Here is a 20473-nt window from a genome sequence, read left to right as displayed (position 1 = left end):
CATCTAGCAACCACCGTAAGAGGCAGCAATCACCGACAATGGTTGTCGCTTGACTGAAAAAAAGAAAAATATTGATTGTAAAGAGTGGTCATTTAACCACATGCCTATGGAAAGATGAAAGGGGATACTATGGATGCATATGCAGGTGCGGTCAAGTGTGTTTATGTTTGTGTGTGTGTCTTGTAAGACACAAAATAAATATCAACCCACAAGGAAGTGAGTGCTGCCAAGCGGCCTGCTGGGTCTCATTTGTTGTTGAATAAAACTGGGGTTTATCATGATGATGATTACATCAGAGATACAAACTAGGGTTATTTTAATGGAACACTATATACAATCATGAACTTTGAGCCATGGTTTTGTGTACTTTTTGTTGTTTTCGTTGGCACTGGTTTTATTCCTCTGGTACATCTCCTGCCAGGCTTTGCAGTAATAGGCTTTTGCAGTAATATTAACTGAGAAGAAAAGGCTGTAATTTAAACTGAAACTGATAATCTAAACTGAGTGCCAGCTGGTGAATTATATTCAAGCCAAAATTATATTTTTAATTTAACATTAACCTGCGTCCTCTTTAAAAGTCTGCCTATCTCTGAAGCTTTGCTGACAGAAAGTGTAGTGTTAATTTGCCAGGTTTTTCAATTGAGTTTGGTTTGGCGTTTACTCCATGGAGGAGAGAGCCCTAAGTCCAAGCTGAGAAGAAATCAGGATCATTACAGCAGTGTTACCTTGCAGTGTTGAGTAAAGGGTGTTGAGTCCCGACAAGCTTCCTGACGTGCATGGCAACATTACTGAATTCATCACTGAGCAGGCAGCGGAGGCTCATGAAGGAAGTCGGGTACCCGACGATCTTCTCTGCATCGGAGACCACTTTAGTCCAATTTGAAGATCCTGAGCTGGAGAACAGACCCACCGTCCTCAGTCCTCGGCTGGACAAAGCCTTGTAGGACAACCGTGACCATTTAGCTGCAAGCATTTTCTGTCTGACTGGAGTGTTCTTCTAGTTTGACACAGCTGCTTCAAGTGCCATTCAGGTACTTGCTGCCATCTTTAAAAATATTACCAGAGTCAACCGCTACCGTTGTGACGCGTCCGTAAACAGTGTCACATTTGTATTATTTATACAAAAAAAGAAGAAGAAGAACATGCTATCCTAACTGTACCATGATGCTGTCACTGTGAGAATAACTAGCTGTGTATCACAACACACGACCTGTCACAGCGAGCCGCCATCTTTATTCACGTAATACGCTACGTCATGAAACGTCAGGACGTACAGTTACCAAATTCCGATACGCCCCGCTCTAGGAAGAGCGCTTCAGCTAAACTCCGTTAGAAAATCAGTCGGTTTTACATTTCCTTGTGTTTTTTGTCAAACTTCGACACTGGTTTGTATACATGGTGCACTTTTAGTTTCCAGTGTCTCATTCGGCTAATATTAAATGTATCTCTTCAGCTTAGAAGCCATTAATATATTAACTAACCAACAAGCAGATATGCCACCCACAGAGGCCACCCAGTCCAGTACCCACAGGCTGCCTCATAGCCTGCTCAGACCTTTACTGCTCAGTTCAATTGGATGGAAATTATAACATATTAAAAATGTCATCTGTATTTCGCAGTTAGTAATTACCTTGTCTAAATGAGCAAACAAGTGTTTAAATTATGTTTGATTGTGTTTAAGCCTCTAAATGTGTTCATTAAAAAAAGTGAATCATCAAATTCTGTGTGACAGTCAAAATAGTGATTGCCAACACCATTAGGTTGCTTTGCCTCGAAAAAACAACAACTGTAAGTTAATATAACATTCCAGAGATGAAAATTAGCCTTGTTGAAGGTACAAACCTATGAACTGACCATATGGTGGGACGGGCACATAGATCATTGCTTGAATTGTTAGTATACATAATACATAATGATATAGGCCCAATAATTTAAAGATTAGCTAAATGTAAACTGACGAAATGTCAGTTTACTGATATTAAAAAGATTATACTGAGCAGTACCAGTGGTCTTACCCAGCATCTATGGCTGAATAATGACAGGGCCCATTTGCTGTGGATGTTATTATTTTCACATTTGCAAAGCTGCTGAATGACCGCACCACCAACCTGTGATTTGATGCATTAGTAATGTCTGATCATTAGTGAACATCACTTATGGTTTTCTTCAGTTATTGCAGGAGACCCCTTAATGCAATGTTAATGTTTTATTCTGGTGTCTTCTTACTCTGTATTTTGATAGATTAAGAGCCGGCGCTGCCTTGCAGAGTGGTTTTCATTCAACTGACACCGAAACATCACTGACACTTTGTCACAGTTTTTTTGAAATAATTGTAAATGACACAGACAGCTGCATGTTTCATAATAAGCCTGATTACTGTAAACCAGGAACATGCTTAGTGAGATGAGTGTGGAAACACTTTTGGACAAAATCTGTTTTAGTTCTGTCCGACCTCCTTATGTGTTTCCATTATGGCAAAGACACGAATTAAAAAAAATGTTTAAATTGGAAAACAGGACCTCTGATTGTTGCAGTTTATGTAATAAAATCCTTGTAACAATGTGATAGTTGCACAGTTTGATCAGGAAATGACCTGGCAGCCTTATGTTTAACAATACTTTCTCTGAATCTTACTCCATCTGCTTATTACTGGACTGGAAAGAAGTCTGTCAGGGACAGCTTACATAACACGGACCCGCAGTCTCTTTTGCTAAATAGATTTATAAAACAAACATAATGTTTATTCAAGTAAAATACTGAAAGGAAACTGTTATTTAACTTGTTATTGATCAGTCAACAACAAACAGTTGTAATAGCTAAAGTCCCTGTTTGCTGTTTTAAGAAATACATGTTACAACAATGTTTAGCTGCAGCACCAAACTCCACCAAAATGCCAGTCATTTAGATTACATTCCAATCAACACATTAAATCCAGTCATTTTCTTATTCACACAGCTACTGCGTTTAGCGAATCATCAGAAGCAGTCCAGCTACAGTATATTAAAGTAAACCAAGGTGCTGTAGCTGGAGGGGCAGCTTAAAGAAGGAATCTTGGGATGCAGGTGAGCCTCTGGTTCGCAAGAGCAGCACTGTAACACACAAGTCATCTCACCCTGACCCCGCATCATGGTTCACAGCTCCTGTTCCCCCTGATTTTCCTGCTCAAATGGGTGTCACAATGCCATGAGCAGCATCCCCCGGCACTGTCAGTTGCTTTCCGCCCGCCAACTCATTGTAATTCCAAGGAAAGTCACAGGACGGCATGAAGCACACAGCTGAAACAGGCAAATTCACGCCCAAAGCCAAAATCGTTTGTTAAAGAGACCTGGATCTGTTTCATATGCCAGGCATGACCCTACTCTTGCATTAACTGAGTGGGCCTCACCTGAGGCAAAAGCAACATCAGGGGAAAACACACATCTGAATGCACGTGTGTGTGTGTCAGTGCATGTGGAGGCATGCGTGTGTATTTGCATATGGGACCATGTGTATATTATATAGAGCGCAGACCTGTTCCGCTGCAGACATTTTGGCTTGTCATAGCAGATAAAGCGCAGATGAAACTAATATAAGTAACAATGGCTCAGGTCCATTGAGGGTCCCAGTAAGGCATGAACCAGCACGCACAATCCCAGGACCCTGCAGCTCCCCCACCTAAATGGAATGCAGCCATTTTAATGTTATTGGTCACACCTGTGCTTTTCTGAAAAACAATAATGATAAAGTCTGTATCTATTTAAATGACCTGCTATTATTTATTGGAATAACTGTTTTGCAAAAATGGATGACAAGTCCAGTTTTTGTCTTTCATCCTTGGACTGAGAGGGAGATGTTCAAGGCATGGAGCACAGTTACTTGTGAATATGTTGAATCAAGTGCACAGGCCTGCTTCAAGGCTCAAAGTGTCATGTCTTGAGTTTGAATGTGGCCTATATGAGACCTTTGCTGCGTCTTCGTCCTCAATCTGTCTGCGAAAGACAAACTGAGACACCTGTAGGCCTGTTGGCGCCACGCGCAGTTACCTGAGGGAACAACACGGTGGATGGAACAACCCGAGGGAGAAGACGCGACTGAAGGCCACATGGAAACTTTATGTGGAGCCTGATGGTTCAGTCGCTGCAAAAAAAAAAAAAAAAAAAAAAAGCAACACACCTCAAAAGTTTCCTTTGGCCTGGAGAGAGTGTTGAACCTCTTCCCTCGCTACGATGAAGGATTTGTTTCATGCTGCGCTTCGGTTCTGCGCACACGTTTTCTTTTTCTCAACTGAGAGGCAGGTCGAGAGACACATCCACTGACCTACTGATGTGTCCCTGAGCAAGGCACCACACCGGCACAGCGGCTCTGATTAAACCTGACAGCCACACGCATCGGAAGGCGCTGGAACTTCCAGTTTGCGCTTTGTGGCGTCAAATGACGGACGCGGCGAAGTCTGGAAACTGATAAACAGACTGAATTTCATTAAGAGTAGCTTGTAGGCTCCCCTGAAGAACAATGTGGGACCGGATCTCGGCGTGGGCACCTGTTTGCTGCTTGCGGTCTGTCACCGTGCGGCAGCAGCGCTAAGTGGATGTGACTGCCCTGATTGCACTCCATGGGAAAGCGAGAAGAAATAGCGTACCTCTGATCACCAACGCGTCATATAATGTTTCAGCGGACGCCCCTCCCCCTGTCTCGTTTTTTCCCCTCACTCAACCTCTCCTTTGACTCACAGAGGCGGCTGGTGCACGGACCGTGGAGGATACGGGCAGAAGATGGCTGACTTCGCCGGGCACCGCAAGCCCTCGGCGGCATCGCCAGCGTCTCACGGGCCGCTGAAAAGCTGCAAGACATCCGCCGTCTGGCGACTGTAAACAGCTGCCGCTGCCTCTCTCGCCCCCTCCTCTCCCTTCCTCACCGCAAATATTGACAGAAGTATCACAGAGAAAACATGGCAGAGATGGAAAAAGAGGGCAGACCTCCGGAAAATAAAAGAAGCCGAAAACCAGCTCACCCGGTGAAAAGGGAAATAAATGAAGAGATGAAGGTAAAGAAAAGGGGGTCTGTGGCCGGTTGCATGTGATTACGCGTGGAAACAGAGTGGTTGAGAGGAGCATGCATGTCTGTTGGAGCACTAACCAGGCGTCCTCAATGGAAATCCTATACGATGCACTCAAGTGCAATTGGCTGCATGATAGTCAAACTTTGATTTATGATTTTTTTTTCTTTTTTGTACGCAAGTTCTATTGTCACATATCCGCGCTGAACGCCAGCCTCGGCAGCGCACCCTGCCAATGTACCGCCTTGCACAATGGATGCGGCACCCATTCACGGCTACTATTCTACTAGTAGGCTAAGTTTTGAATCAATGAAGAATACTGTGCAGCCGCCTTCCCGTCGCTTCATGTCATGATTTGGCCGTTTGCGTGCCCTGCCTTTCGTGGCTTGCCCAGAGTAAATGGAAAACCCAGTGCGTCAGTGAAGGCGTCAACAGTGCCTCTACTATTACTATTAATACTATTACACTACAGTGCAGCGCAGAGCGGCCAGTGTGCACGATCGGTATAAAGCGACGGGGGAACACTCGCCTAACCACGATGCGTTTGCGGGTCCGTGTCGGCTGCGTGGGTTTGCCTCCGAGTAGAGGTGTGTGTTTGTGTTTGTGCGTGCGTGCGTGTTTTGCCCAGCTGCCCAGAGGCGTGTGATCCAGATGTGCGTCTGTGAGCTTTACGCACTCGACAAGAGCACATTGTCTCCTGCGCTCGGCCTGCGCGATCCTATCCCAGTAATCACACACACGTTGTTTCTATTTTTTTTTTTTTTTTTTGTCTTTTTTTCTCCCCCCTCGTTGCACATTGTGATATTTGAGCTGTGAGCTCCGTGCGGTTCATTGTGGAGAAAGAAAAGTGTTCCTGGCTGGCTGCGTGTGTGTGTGTGTGTGTGTGAGGCAGGCTGTGTGTCCGCTTTGTCTTCATCTCTTCATTGTTTGTACACATTTGGCTGGAGACACATGCACTCAGATATGCAGGTGATCACATCGGGAATAATAGTGGAAATAGTGGTCGCAGGCTGTCAGGGGGGAAGCGAGGGTGCTGGCTTTGAGCGAGTCCTGAAACAACCCTAGAATAAAGCCTTTTTGTATTTAGAGGCGTCCAAAATACCAGCCGCGTTCATGTGTCACCGCTTCTTCTCTGTTACTGTAAAAAGGGGGGGGAAATAATAATGTTCATCTCATTCATGGCAATCTAGATGCTTTGTTTGTGAGCACAGCTGCCAAAGATGCATTTATTATTATCATCACAGAGCAATAAGGACCAGGCAGTAAACTGCAATAGTGTTTCATGATAATGCAGCCTATTCACGTGAGTTTTTTAGGAATGTAATCTACAGAGCTTTATTCTGCTGGAGGTATTTCCTTGTAGGCCCCACTTAGTTGCAGCTTGAACAGATGCAGACCTCCTCAGAGTTGTCTTTGCTGGTTAGGTGAAAATGCATTGGGGATCCAGAGAAAATGGGCTTCTCTGAATGGCCGAACCTTAACTGCTCATCAAGCCGGACGCTTTTCTTGATCAAATTGAAAACATTTTCTCGTGGTCTTCAGTCTGCGGAGAAATACAGCTAATCCACCCTCCTGCTGTTGTCTGGTCCTGATGACAGAAGGGAGGGATGCAGGGTGGTGGGGGGATGTCAGGCAGGGTCTCTCCATGGAGAAATTTCCTTATTTCTTATCAGGGGAGCCCTTGAGGTGGTCTCAGTGGAGCATTTAGAGTGGAAGAAATCGCTAAGGCACAATAAAGTGTTGTCTTGCCACATTTTGCCTCAGCTTTTATTTGCTCATTTTTATCATTACAACAGAAAGCTATTTATTACCATAAATCTATTTGGACTCAGTCTGAAAAAATAAATCAAAGTCTCCTCGTATAATTTGTCAGATTGACCAGCTAATTATATGATGTCAGCCCTCAGTCAGAAATGATGTTTCATTTGCAGGTTTGTAAGTTCTGCCGTTCGATGACAGATGCTGTGGCACGGGTCATCCTTCAGGGTTCAGTGAATTGACATCTACTCCAACGCGTTTTAGAGAGCAGACGTGTCAGTTAAACATCTCATTTGATGAAAGCAGCCTCATTTGTCGTTTGATTTGTAACTGCGATCGGTCAAATTGTGCCGGACCAAAATAAAAATATCAGCAGCTTGCATAGTCAAAAACAACACAACTCCAGTGCCTCCATTATTTATTACTATTATTATTATTGTTAAGCCTTTATTTAACCATGTAATACTCGTCGAGATCACTAAATCTATTCTTCTTTGCATGCATGCATGCGAGCATTAAAAACACACGGAAGCAAACGTGCAGTATCACCACATGATCACGAACATTAAAAGCATGAAGACAAAACATACAAAACCAGCTCACAGTATTAATACCAGGGGACGCTACTGAATGGAGCAGCAGATGTGGTTAGGTGTCAAAACACTTTCAAAGGCTAAACAAGTTCGATTGTAGCTCATTACGCAACCTTGAATTTCGTCTCCTGTTGCACACACACACACACAAACACACACACTTACACATTAATTTCTTCAAGCACTGATTCCCAGACAGAAACTAGGGAACTAGAAAATAGCTGCAGCCTCTCTTTAAATACCTTATTGTGACATAATGGAAGCTAAAGTGGAATGATGTTTAAAAAAAGGTTTGAATGTATTTGATATATATAACATGAAGTTGCTGCTTTGTTATCAAAATATTCCACCTAGGTACAAATCAGACTGCAAACTGGGACCCAGCGTTTTGACCTGCAGAGTCGCGGTTAATTAACACTGCGCCATGGCTGCCTGATCATAGCCTGCCCCGGAACACTAAATCCACTAAGTGAAGTTTAATGAATTGATTTTCTGCAGAAAACTCCTCTATTCCAAGTGTTCAGAACAAAAAGACCCAGTTTGTTCTCGTCTCTCATCTTCAGTATTTCAGACCAAAGTCAGAGGAAAATACACACACACACATACACACACACTCAGACAGACACACAATGTGCCCTTGTGAGGGATCATACTCCTCTGAAAAACCAAACAGTCTGACAGTGTTTCCTTCATCTGGCTACTTAATGTGTGCCACGGTAAAATAAGCCCCGGTGAGTAATCAAGCAGAAGGAGGAGTGGGCATGGAGGGGATATGAGAGGCTGGAGAGTGGGGTAAGAAACAGTGGAGAAAGGAATGTATACAGCGCTGGGCTGGCTAAGCTGTAAAAACGGTAACCTGAGCGTCTCTGCAGGATCAGATATCAAGGAAAGTAGAGGGAAATGAAAGCAGAGGAGAGGGAGAGGCAGAGGAGGAGAGAGGGAGCAGGGGAGTGGAAAAGTGGAGGAGAAGGAGGAGGAGGAGGAGGCAAAGGGAAACTTGGCGTGTGGATTCGGGAATGTTATCACGGTATACAGTGACCTGCTCTGGTTTCTACCCGCAAGGTATCCAATTCCCACCACCATCATTACCACAAGCCCTACTGGCCATGACTGGGTCTTACTGGAGGGAGACAAGGGGGAAGACTGTGGAGAGGCAGGATTTTAAATGTATTTTAATCATCATCCACTGCTGAATATATGGCAGAAAAGAGCCAGCTCGTGAATCGCATCTTTGCTGAAAGCATCACGAGTACAGCGCTAATGATCCTGCAAATGCTCTGCAAAACCACCATCTTGTCTTTAACGGGCCAGTGCTAAAGAGGAAGAAGTGGCTGTTTTTTGCTGATGGTTTCTTCTTGACAGTGTAAATAAAGGCACCAAAAGATCATCAACACATCAGAGGTCTAATCCGTAGCGCACAGCGAAGGCATCGGCAGTGGCACGAATAATCATACATTAAGCGCGATGATCGTAAAGGATCGTATAATTAGCTGTATTTACATAATGGCTAATTATTGTGACGGATAGGCTTACACCTAGGGGTCAGCTTAAAGCAGAGGTGTTACTGTCCAGTAGGCTACAACCAAAGAATTCTGGTTGGTATTAGGTGACTGGAAAAGAAACCACCTGCACTGGTGGGCATTTGAATGGCTTAATAAGTATGTTATAATTGAGTAAGATTGAAGCACAGTGTGATGTGTTGATCAGTAACGGGCACTCCTGACCCCTAAGCAGAAGTAATAAGAGGAAACGACCATTTGTCTTCACGGAATAACGAATCAGATAAAACCATTGTGACGACAAAATGAGCTTCGTTGTCTCGAGATAGCTCTTGATCTTGATAATTGCAAATAATTGCAGGCACGGCTTCCATCGGCTAAAACGCACCAACCAGTGGTCACGCAAATCATGTCAGGCATCTCATATGCACTGCATCAGCAAATACAACTATATAATGTCAAAATATGTGTCATCATCCATCACTCATTCTGTGCAGGATTGCAGGGACTGAGTAGTTTTTGCACAATAATGATAAATACTACAACCTAGCAGAAGTAAGGATGAGTCTTAGAGTCAACGAGCTGACTCAGTCATGTCAGTAACACAGCAATTTCCACCTAAAGGTAGCTAGCATTAGCTAGCATGAGCTCTCACAAGCTGCTGCTTATACCAGCCCGGGTAAGGCTGTAGCAGCAGAAGCTCTGACTCCACTGAACTGAGCAAGAGTGCGTTTTATTGCTTGTGAACTCAGCTCTCGTCTGTAACATGGCGGGTGCATCATTTCTTCGTTCAGAAGTCACGTAGTCTGGCTTTAAAAACAGCAGTTAATAATATCCCAGGCCATTTTTTGACTTCTTGTGATGACTGAACCATCGATTAGCAAGCAGTCAGCTCCAGCTGCCATTATTATTCGTTCAATCAGTTCGCTCCCACACCGCTTTGATGACGAAACAAGACCATGCCTGCTGTGACCGCTAAAGGCTGCCATATTCATTGCCACCATTCCCACAGTACCAGTGGATAAATCAGTTAAGTGATGGTTATTCTTGGAGCCTTATCATCAGTGGGGTTAAAGACTAAAGTTTATTCCAAGGTTGATGTCAGAGGAAAGAGCACGGCCTCTAAATGGTTTATCCCCTTGGGGAAAAGGATGTAAATTTTGTAGATGGATAGTTTTTCCTCGGAAGAACACGATTATTTATTCCACATCTCATGGAAACCTGTTCCAGAGTTGCTAAGATATTGTTCTCTGGGCCAAAATCCTGCACAGACAGATGGACGGACCAACTGAAGTCACCATCCCACGGCCACGCATTCGAGAAAATGTAGCCTTTTTTTAACTTTTCTAACTTGCTGCATAAAAAAAAGATTCTCTTGGCAGCTTCAAACACAGACCGCATTTAGAGTTGACCTCCGTTCTGTTCAAGGCTCTTAGAAGACTTTGGGATGAATAAGGCTGATAAAAAGCGATGTTGTCCGTGTTAAGCAGGATGAAAAAGGCTATACATCCAGCGCACCATACAGACATCCAGCTGCCTTTGTGCCTCCAACGCCTGTTCCTCCCCAGCTCACCCAGAGCCAAAGTTGGTCCCGCTGCTTTGATGAGCCGCCAACTAGGATTAGATTCCACTCTTAATATTACTCCCACTTTCTCAAAGTAGTAGGGTGACACAGAGGACAGGACGGTAGGAAGGAAGGCGAGACAGAGAGATGCTGTGTTTTTGTGGTTATTTTACAGTGACATCCGTTTTTCTCAGGAGTGCGTTCAGGTTGGGTTATGCTCAACCTCGTTTGTTCAAATGGAGGATTTTCTCCATGAAGATTTGTTTTTCTCCAGGTTCCATGCTTGCGGTCGGGCTAATCGCTGCAGTTATGCTTGCCAGCGTTTGCCCTCTGAGTCTGTCAAAGCGCTGTCACCTCTCAGTTAACATTTAGGAACTGATGCTGTAGCCCGTGAGCGTGACACACAGTGACCGTGTTGGAAAATGGAGAATTCTCTGCTTCTCAGTTCAGAGATTATACATCTTCCTTAATTAATAACTAATTGGAATTATTTTGAGAATCATGCAGGACATGAATCTCTCCCAGAGTGCAGTGGCCATACTCGGGCCACTTGCATCCACATCTGTTGATTCACTGTATCCAGTCATGTATTGAACTGCCCCCTTTTTTTAAATAAAGACATTTATTGGTCATTTCTGTTTAAACCTAAGGTGGCACAAAATGCCATGAAAGCGTGCTCACTGGGCGAAACGATGGTTGTGTATAGCTGTCAGAACCTAACTTTAGCTCCGCTCAGGAAGTGGTACTAAATCTGACTTCCAGGAACCTTCAGGCAGAGCGAGCGCTGCTGTCACATCTGCAAACATGAGCTGTCCTCATTAACAGCCTTCACGTCTTTCACCGGCGTTTTAAAAGCCTCTTCGACAAAAAAAAAAAGACATTATAAGTGTTTGGATTAGACTTTAATTACTGTAAATAATCGCTGCAAATCCTTTCATTGTTGGATGCTGGTGCTGTCCGACCTTGAAGTCCAGAGACTTCCACGCTCATGTTTGCATACATGCACCGACATGATCCGGCACATACAGTAATTGCGTGCATGGTGTTTCTCATTACCGCTACATGGTGCTCTGTCTTCACCCTCCATTGACTTGAACATGCACCTTTGTGCCATGTCTAGCCATTGACCACGCCACCACAGTGGTATTTCATAACAGGCAGATCAATAACTCCTGTCATTCTTCGTTAGGCATGCCTTCCCAGCATTTAGACCAAGTCCTTCCACCCAGTGTGGCAAATTTACTTCTGCACAGAAGAGCAGAAACTATACAGCATGCTCTGTGTGAACAAAGCGAAACTGAGGCAAAACTGATCCTAGGGCAGCGCTACTACTCTGAGATACAAATACAGCACATCATGAATTCCTCTCTAAAATGCTTAGAAACGGAGTGAATATGCTGATGAAGCAGGAGAAAATCTGCCTCTGTCACTCCTATCCTGCGCCACAGTGTCTCAAATATGCAAAGAGATACTTCTGCCTCAGTCTAAACAAGTGTGAGTGTTGGTGTGTGTGTGTGGGCTCACTCCCTCTTGCATCTCTCTTAGTATAATACCACTGTAAGCAATATTCAAACTGCTCTTTGTGCTGGTGCTCTGTTAATTGAATTTGTATCAGCTAATTGAGTCAGCGGACCAACCTGTTGTCTGCAGGCCGTGGGCTTGGTGCTGGGTCAGCACGCACGAGTCAACACATTCCTTTCTTTTCTCTTTTAAGAGCTGCACAAGGTATTGAATTGGAAAAATACCCCAGAATACACCAGGCCGGTCTCAACTGAGACCTCGTAGTTTCACTTTATTTGCCCAAATTAAATTCTGGTTTCGGATACGCTCGCTTTTCCACCCACAGGCGATCACGAATCAATACTCCAGACCTGCCTCCTGCAGTGAGTGAACGGTCTCCAGCCACCCAAGTTTGAACTTTTTATTTTCTCCCTCATGCTCTTGGTATAAAACATCATAGACCGCCATCATGAACTTGCTGAGTGCGATGTGCTAAAGTTGCTTCATGCCTAGTTTTCCAAAGTTGCCAACATGCAAAGTTTCTCAGTGCTCAGTCTATGTTAGATCTTCCTTTCTTGCAAATCTGATATGAGATAGGGATTCTATTTTTCATTTGTTTGGGGCATCTCTGTTTTATTACAGAGGAACGGGCAGCTGTTGCGGCTGATTTCTTTGCTTTGCCAGGAAATTTCATTGGAAGAAGGATGGAAGTATTCGACAGGGGCATGGTCCAGGTTAGGCCACAAGCTGAATTAGCTTTTTGCACATATGCACATAACGTTTGCAGATGTGCATTCACATTGTGCTGTTAAATTCATACCAGCTCAGAGTCAAGAGTCAGATGCACTGGGTGGTGCCGAACCACTCTGACGCGATCACTCCGACGTATCGACCGGAGCCGCTTGTAATTGACATTTAAAACTGCTTGATGTAGTGACTGATGAGTGACGACCGCTGCCATCATGAGATACCGTACAGAGTAAAGTGGGACTTGCTATAAAATAATGAACTGACTCATGTCTTGTCAATTTGATCTGCAGCAAGCCCACCAATGGCAAGATAAGGCGGGTCATCTCCGTGGCAACACGCACTGCTGCATGGCGAGTGTTGGTCCTAACCTGTTGTATGATTCTATAAGCTGTTGTTGTGCGCTAATGGCAGGCCCCATACCTGAGGCTAAATGAGGAAAAAATTGCGCTTGGCTTGTTTATCATGATCAAAAGTATTTTGAGAAATGTATTCAGCAGCAGTATGTGCAAAACATCACTTACAGCACCGAGGACCAGTGTTCCCTGTAAGCCGATAGTTTACTGACCTGTGACTAATATTTTATCACACAGACCAAATAATTACAGCTGATTCACCCTCAGCCGCCGCTGCGGTTTGTTTCCATAGAAAGAACATTTTCGGCTATGTTTTGGAGTCAAATGAGAGCTGAACCATTCACCATAGTTTAGGGTTCAGTGAATAGACGCTTCTGGGAACATTCCAGCTGAGAGGTGTATGGTGATAATGGGCTGTTTTTGTTTTGAGTGCAGTGTTTATTGACTGTGTTGCGAGAGGATGGAAGAAATACTTTTATGTATCACCTGCATAGAGATTTAGTTTTAAATACCTGCACTAACTATCTGCATTGCACTCTGCGTTGCTGTGCTGGAGAACGACTCGCTTTGCCGACTCGCTGGGGGGCACTCACACTGTGTTACTTACTGCTCTGTGACAGCTGAAATGCTGCTTGACCCTATATGAGTGCTTGTGATTGGTTGTTTACCGTGAAATAAACTCTTGTTGTCAGTCTTGTGGTGTTTGTATATATTAACTCTAAAATGTCACCAGTTAAATGTTGAAAAGTCGCTCACAGAAATAAGGGGGGAGCACATACGGGAAGTATGCTATATTTTTCCTTGCTGAGAGTCAGATGTGAACACTGATGGCACTCTTGTGTTTGTATGCTAAATGTGAAGCGCAAGCCAGCAGGCTATAGGTTGCATATGACGTCACGTCACTCTTTTGTTGTGGCGTGAGCTGCAGATGGGGGATAGGAAACGATTTTCTGCAGAGGAAGTGTATACACACTCACAATGCCGATGTTTTGTGTTGTTTGTGGCTACTCAAATCGATCAAACCGAGAAGCCAGGAGGAGCTTTAATGAAGTACCAGAAGTTGCGCTGAACATTGCTTTGGTTAATCCACAGGACAACAAAAGCTACAAACCCCAGCAAAACCAAAACGACAGTCATCCCGGAGCACCTTGGTACCGAGGTCGTGGACCCGGCCACTAACAAAAAAGTTGCATGCCTCCATACTTTTGTATGCTTTCATTTCAGTTGAATAATTGCTCCTCTGCATAACATCGGGGTCGCTTCCAACACATGTTCCATGCGGTTTTCACTTCCCGCCCTCCATCTGAATTTAACGTCACATGACTGCAAGCAACCTATTAGCTTAGCTTAGCATGAAGAAAAACTACTGCTGCTAAAAACTGCTTCTTGTCTTTATGCCAAGCTATGCTAATTACCTGTTGGCTGTAGCTTCTTCATTCCAGAGAGTGGTATCGATCATCTAACTCTCCACCAGAAAGCAAATAAGTGTATTTTCCAAAACTCTGGACTATTCCTTCAACAATCAGCAGTCTCACGAAGGTCAGTCCTGACAGACTAACACTGCACAGCCTAAAGCTACTTAAGTGGAAGAAAACTGCACTGTATGTGAAGGGTTATATATATATATTGGCCTTTAAGTTGGCTTCTGTAAGAGTGATAACTGTGAAGATAACTAAAGCCATAAAGCAAAGAAATCAGTATCAGTCATTATTAATACATAAAATATCTCTGTTTCCACTAAACAATAGTATAGTCTAGCTCAATAAGAGCCCTGACGCAAAAAAAAAATCTTTGGCAAGCTGTTGTTGCATTCCTCAGCTTCGGGCTCCTCGAATCAATGGTCCCCCAAGTCCATTTAACCCCTGTGCCATTATTGGATGCAGAGACAACATTTTCAACCAATCAGATCAGCTGTAAGACAGGAGGAGGGTGCCTTTAATATATCTGTGAAACAATCAGAAACTCATGAGTCAAGCCCTTATCTCCGCTGTCACTGTGTCTTTGCTGTTTCTGTTTTACTGTATTGTGATAAGTTCTGTGTGCTGGTTAGTGTGCTGTGGCATGGTTCTTATCAGTGGCTCTGCTAACATCCTCCTCTTTTATTGTGCTGTGAGAGGGGCCATTAGTTTGTCTGGATGCACACTATGCGGCATTTGGACAGAGCTGGCCCCAATTAGCTTGACCTGTACTTATGAGGAAGACCTGGAGGAAAAACCTACATCATGGTTTTCTCAGGGCACAGCTTTAAATGTTGAGTGGCACGGCAATATGTCTGCCTAATTAGTTGAAGAAATGTGGTATTGTGGACAAATCCAAGCAGCCAGTCTTAAAGTTAAGGTCTCAGGAGAAGCTAGCACAGCCAGTGCAACAAAGAAACAGATTGTTGCATTTGCTTTTGTAACAAATGACCACAAATCTCATTTATCTTCATCTTGTGTTCCAAATGTTAAGATACTTGCTTGGGTAGCATTCATATTTTATGTAGTAGCATACAAAATTTCAGGTTAGTCACCTTTAATTTGCCACTATTTTTTTTGCTAAAGCGCTGGTTATCACTGATGTAGCAGCAAGGATTATAACACAAGTAGGATATTATCTACACCAAAGCAGGTCCTCTTTTATTCTGAGGTATTCCTGTGTGAAGGCCTTTGTCTTGGGTCTGACAAGAGGACTGTTTGTGTTGCAGAGTTTTGCGGAGAACACCATGAACGAGCTGCTGGGCTGGTACGGCTATGACAAGGTGGAGCTGAGAGACTCCGACAACCTGGAGATCGGGGAGACGCCACAGCACATCTCTGTCCTCAAAGGTATGGAACTCTAAGCCGCAGTCGCAACTCAGTCCCACCCAGTGTCCATTTTTCTATTTGTTTTATGAATAAATGCATGCATTTGTTTGCCCACCTGGCCCTGCAGTCAACATTCTCAATCGCCTCATTATCCACCATGATATCATGTGCTGCATGAAAAGATAATGAAATTCGTGGAAATATTAAGTGCTCATGAACGGATCATAAAACATGGCTAATGCGGTATGTATACTGAGCAGTATGACTGTGACTCCTCTTTGTGAGTCTGTTAAAGGCCCCAAATACAGAATTTCTGAAACAGCTTCTTGCTAAGTGATGACGTCCTACATGAGCTCACTATTTTCTGCCCAAGTGGAAAAATCTTAGGTTTGCACACTTGAAAGGTTTCCGTATTTTTGTTTTTATCCTTGCTTGTCTTGCTGGTTTGAAGAAGAAAATGATGATGTCACATATTTTCATGCTCCAATCAGAGTTTAGTCAAATTTGAATGAAAAAGTGACAACAGGTGGACAGTTTGCTCATGTCACTGCCAACTGGGGCCAGGCAATAAATCAAATTTCATTTTCTATTACGATTTTTGGCTTCCAACAATCATGAAAACAAGATAACCGAGATAAAGCGATTATTGTGTCACTTTCCGTTTCGCAGTGATGCTCTCATTTTGTCTTGTATTATAAATCCGGCGGACACCTTTCCTTTACAGTAGTGCACTCTGGCCCCTCCCCAGAAGCAGAAACTCACTCTCAGCTCGCTTGGATTTTGATGGGCATCTATCTGAGCTGTGTTACGGGTGCTTGGAGCGGCCAGAAAGGAGGAGAGAGTCACATTTCAGCAATCACTGACATTATAATACACATCATGTGTTTAATAACTCTTCAGATTTTTGACATTATATATTATGTTGTATTATTACTGTTGTTACTTATTATTCATTTGTTTTTTTTTTTGGTTGAATTGCATTTAAAGTTCAATGAAATCCACTGTTAAAAGAGTTTTTCAGTAAATGTATAATGTTTTCAAAGTCAGTGTTACATAATCATGACCTTGACCAAAATGATTGTGATTATAAGCTTTGCAATAATCAAGCAGCCCTACTGTCAGTCTTCTATGAAGCCACATCCACACCCACACAGTTCTACTGAAGCAGATTAGCTGACTTTATGAGACCAAGAAGAGTTTATAACTAAGAATGTTGTCTAAACTTTAAACCACCGTTATTTCATTTTTTAACTGCTTGGGAGCAGAGCAACAAGCTGCAAACACAACGCTGATATGCTATCACCTCACACTCATTTTGAGTCCACCTGACAAGTCCAGGCTCGGTAATCGCTCTCCTTTTAGCTCTGTTTCGCTCTCCACCAGCTCCTGAGTCATTAGCTGCTAAATGCTCCACTATGTTCACCAGCCAGATGCTAGCTTCGTCTGTCTGCTATTCAATGCTGGACAGCAAGTGTTCAGTCAGTTCATTGGAGGTTTTTGTTTTCTGGAAACTAGAACGAGGCTTACGAGAGCCGTGAAACCGAACCTAAACAGTAAGATTGTGGGTTGGAAAATCAAAACAACGAGCAGAAAGATGCAAATCTCTACTTGCAATAGAGCTGAGGGGCACTGCAGTGTTGGATGGTAATTCTCTGTGGGTTTGTCGCTGCAAGTGACCCCTTTTACATCACTTTTGTTCTTTTGATCCACTTCCAATATGAGATTATTGATGAGTGCAGCTTTAACCTGCATTTTTGCTCATTCAGTCACTAGTATTTTGGGGCTAAACATAAACATTTCCAAGCTCACCTCAAAGAACAGACATGCACCATCTTTTGTGCTGTATGTTACAAAAATGACCCTTTGTGTCAGATCTTATTTATTTACAGATAGTGCCAGAGCATCTCATCAGTTGTTCAGTAACATTATATTTTGCTCAATTTCCCGTCTAGAAAACATGTTGCCAAAAATCCCACCTTCAACAGAGAGCGGCGAAGGCTCTCCGGATCGAGCCAACAGCTCCCAGTCTTTGCCAGCCTCCAGGAACGGAGTCACAGAGCCCTCCACCACCCCGTCCACCTCCACGCCCAGCACCAAGGAACATGGCAACCTGCCCATCATAGTGCCCATGATCCCCCCGCCACTGATCAAGCCCCCTGCAGGTAGGGAGCACAACACCTTTTTGGAAAGACACACACAGTAGACGAATTGGAAAGTAGTTTATGTTTATACAAGTCCCCGTTTGTCAAGAAAGCACTTAAACATGACGACTGCCAGCAAAAGCTAGTATGAAAATATACTCAAATGGGCAAACCATTCGAGCTCCACAGCAAGCGCATAATGTTTCAACTGCTTTATGCTCACCCATTTGTGTGTTTTGAGCAAGGCTACATTTTAAATTTCCAAAAAGATCAAGGTCATTTCCAGCCCATCGCAGATTGCTGGTGTACTCGCCCAAATGCTCAGCCACACACACACACACACACACACGGCCATTTCTCCAGTAAAAACACCCAACGAGAAGAACTGGCATAGATTTCATCCACAGCTGTTCTCCAGACAGATAACATTGTACTGAAAGTATAAACCTACTTGCTGATTCTCCAGCACTTTGCAGGAAACCGAATGTTTATGCAACGTGAAAACTTTCTGTCTTTGCAACGGCCTGAAAGCCTCCGATCCAGGCAGGGACAGGCGACTAATGAGCTAGCTACCTGCTGTACACCTTGTTTTCCTCCACCTGCCCAAGTGTCAATATAACCCCATCAACTCTCTGAGGAAATGTCCGCGTTCCTCGGCCAGACAGAGGGCTTCATTATCCCTTACGTCTGCTGTGGCACAGGAGGTTGGTACACCCCGGCGGAGGGAGCGAGCTGCCTTGGCATCGCCCAAGAGGAGTCCCCGCTGGCCCTGCCTAGGCGGGGAAACAGATGGTGTGGTCCCACTTAAAACCCAGCACCAAGCCACCACCCGGCCCACACCCCCTTCAACCCCCCCCCCACCCCCCCACCCCCACCCACCACATACTGTATGCTGAATTATTCATGTGCCCCGCAAAATCCGACAAAGGACCTTTTGAGTTGCAGGTACGGCAGATGATGGCGGCATTTAGTATGAATTCTGCATAATTAGAGACGGGGTCCCCCCCCCTCCTCATGCAGATGTGAGTGTTTTGAGATGGGCTTGTTATGAGGTGCCAGGATGTGGGAAGGCAAAAGCAAGTCCACCTCAAGGTGTCTCTTTGTATGAAAATCTCGAGACATTGTGAGAGATTGCTGTGATTCCATGTTGGCCTTCGATCCTGCGTTTTGGTACATGCATTATTCCCAAGCAAAGTACAAACCCTGATCCACCCACCCAGGCAGCTTGGAATGAAACTATGTCTTGTTTTGCTGTTATCGCTGCAGTGGGCTGCAATCCAGATAGACTGAAAAAGGCAGAAAGACCATAGGAATGAGACAGAGCACGGAGGAGAGGAAAGGCATAAAATATGCATGTTGGGTCCGCCGTGCTATCTTTAGGGCCCCAGGGAGTTATTCCCTTAATTGTGAGTTAGTTTGTACTTAAAATCTGATGGCCCTGTCGATCCATTAAGCTCAACAAGAGGTGAAAAGCCTGGCCAGCGCGTGATAAGGAGGCGAGCGGGGGTGAAAGACTAATGGGCCTGCGTTTTTTCGCCCTCACACCCGCGTAGTCATAATGTGATAATTGGGAGATACTGGAGGGAATCTCGGAGGATCTCTGTCATTGCAGCAGCCACGGCACTAAAAGCCCGCAGCTCATCACCAGCAGTCACAGTTTGCCACAGAAGAGGCATTTCACTGTCGCGCAGGGTCTGTTAAAATAATTTGTTGCCCACACTGACCAGGAGGGATGTGCTGAGGTCATCTGGAGATTTTACTCAGAAATTTGTTAGCACTATCATAAATCATAAGCGATGTGGGTAGAGTCTCTGTGACCTGTAAAGCCACCATTATTCTTTCGAATGCCTTCTCTTAGCTCGGTAAGGAGACCTTAAGGCCAGCCTCCCACACAGGTCATGAATTTTGGTAAAGCAGCATTAAACTGAGAAATAAACCTAAACATTTACATATATGAACTGCAAATAGGAGAATACTCATACATAACTGCCAGGGCTCTAATGCAAAACCGCCCATACACACACAAATAAACACCCACAAACATAAAACTGCTGTAATAATTGATGTTGTTCATGTTCATATGATTTTTTTAAGATATATAGTTTCAAACTTAGTATTTTTATATTGAAGTTTCTTCAACTTCAACTACTAATTATCAGCATCTCATTTGTTTACTTTTTCAAACGGTGCTCACATTTACTTACTTTCTATACTTGATCAGTTAATAACTGTATGCAGTCTCCTTGCAGTTTGTTTTATCATTAAGATACCATTGCCTGAACCTTTACACTATGTATGAATAGAGGTCAATGTCTATTTTATGTGAGCTCCTTTTTATGTCTCCTTTTTATGTCCAGTCTTGTCTGTGATAAATATTTGTTGTGTATTTATTTATGTCTGGTTCTTCTCCCTCTTGTTTTCTTCTTTGCTTTGTTGCCCTTCTCTCTGCCCTCAAAGTGCCCTCATCATGAATGATTTGGGAATAACAAAAAAG

At 43.9% G+C, this 20473-nt stretch overlaps 2 protein-coding genes across 3 annotated transcripts in view; one reads left to right on the top strand and one right to left on the bottom strand.

Moving 5' to 3' along the window:
- The window catches only part of pdss2 (prenyl (decaprenyl) diphosphate synthase, subunit 2), a 31232-nt gene extending 30009 nt beyond the window's left edge, over positions 1-1223 (bottom strand). For both annotated transcript variants that reach the window (XM_041954309.1, XM_041954310.1), the window contains exon 1: positions 726-1223. In XM_041954309.1, the coding sequence (XP_041810243.1) occupies positions 726-973 (248 nt within the window). In that variant the 5' untranslated portion in view covers positions 974-1223. The remainder of the gene's footprint in view (positions 1-725) is intronic.
- A 3704-nt stretch (positions 1224-4927) lies between these two features.
- Positions 4928-20473, top strand: part of sobpa (sine oculis binding protein homolog (Drosophila) a) — a 37372-nt gene continuing 21826 nt past the window's right edge. The window contains exons 1-3 of the mRNA XM_041954041.1: positions 4928-5023; positions 15739-15859; positions 17791-18000. Of these exons, the coding sequence (XP_041809975.1) occupies positions 4928-5023; positions 15739-15859; positions 17791-18000 (427 nt within the window). The remainder of the gene's footprint in view (positions 5024-15738; positions 15860-17790; positions 18001-20473) is intronic.

This window comes from Chelmon rostratus, chromosome 15 (genome assembly GCF_017976325.1).
Source record: "Chelmon rostratus isolate fCheRos1 chromosome 15, fCheRos1.pri, whole genome shotgun sequence".
NCBI lineage: Eukaryota > Metazoa > Chordata > Actinopteri > Chaetodontiformes > Chaetodontidae > Chelmon > Chelmon rostratus.
This window is presented reverse-complemented; position numbering and strand designations above follow the sequence as displayed.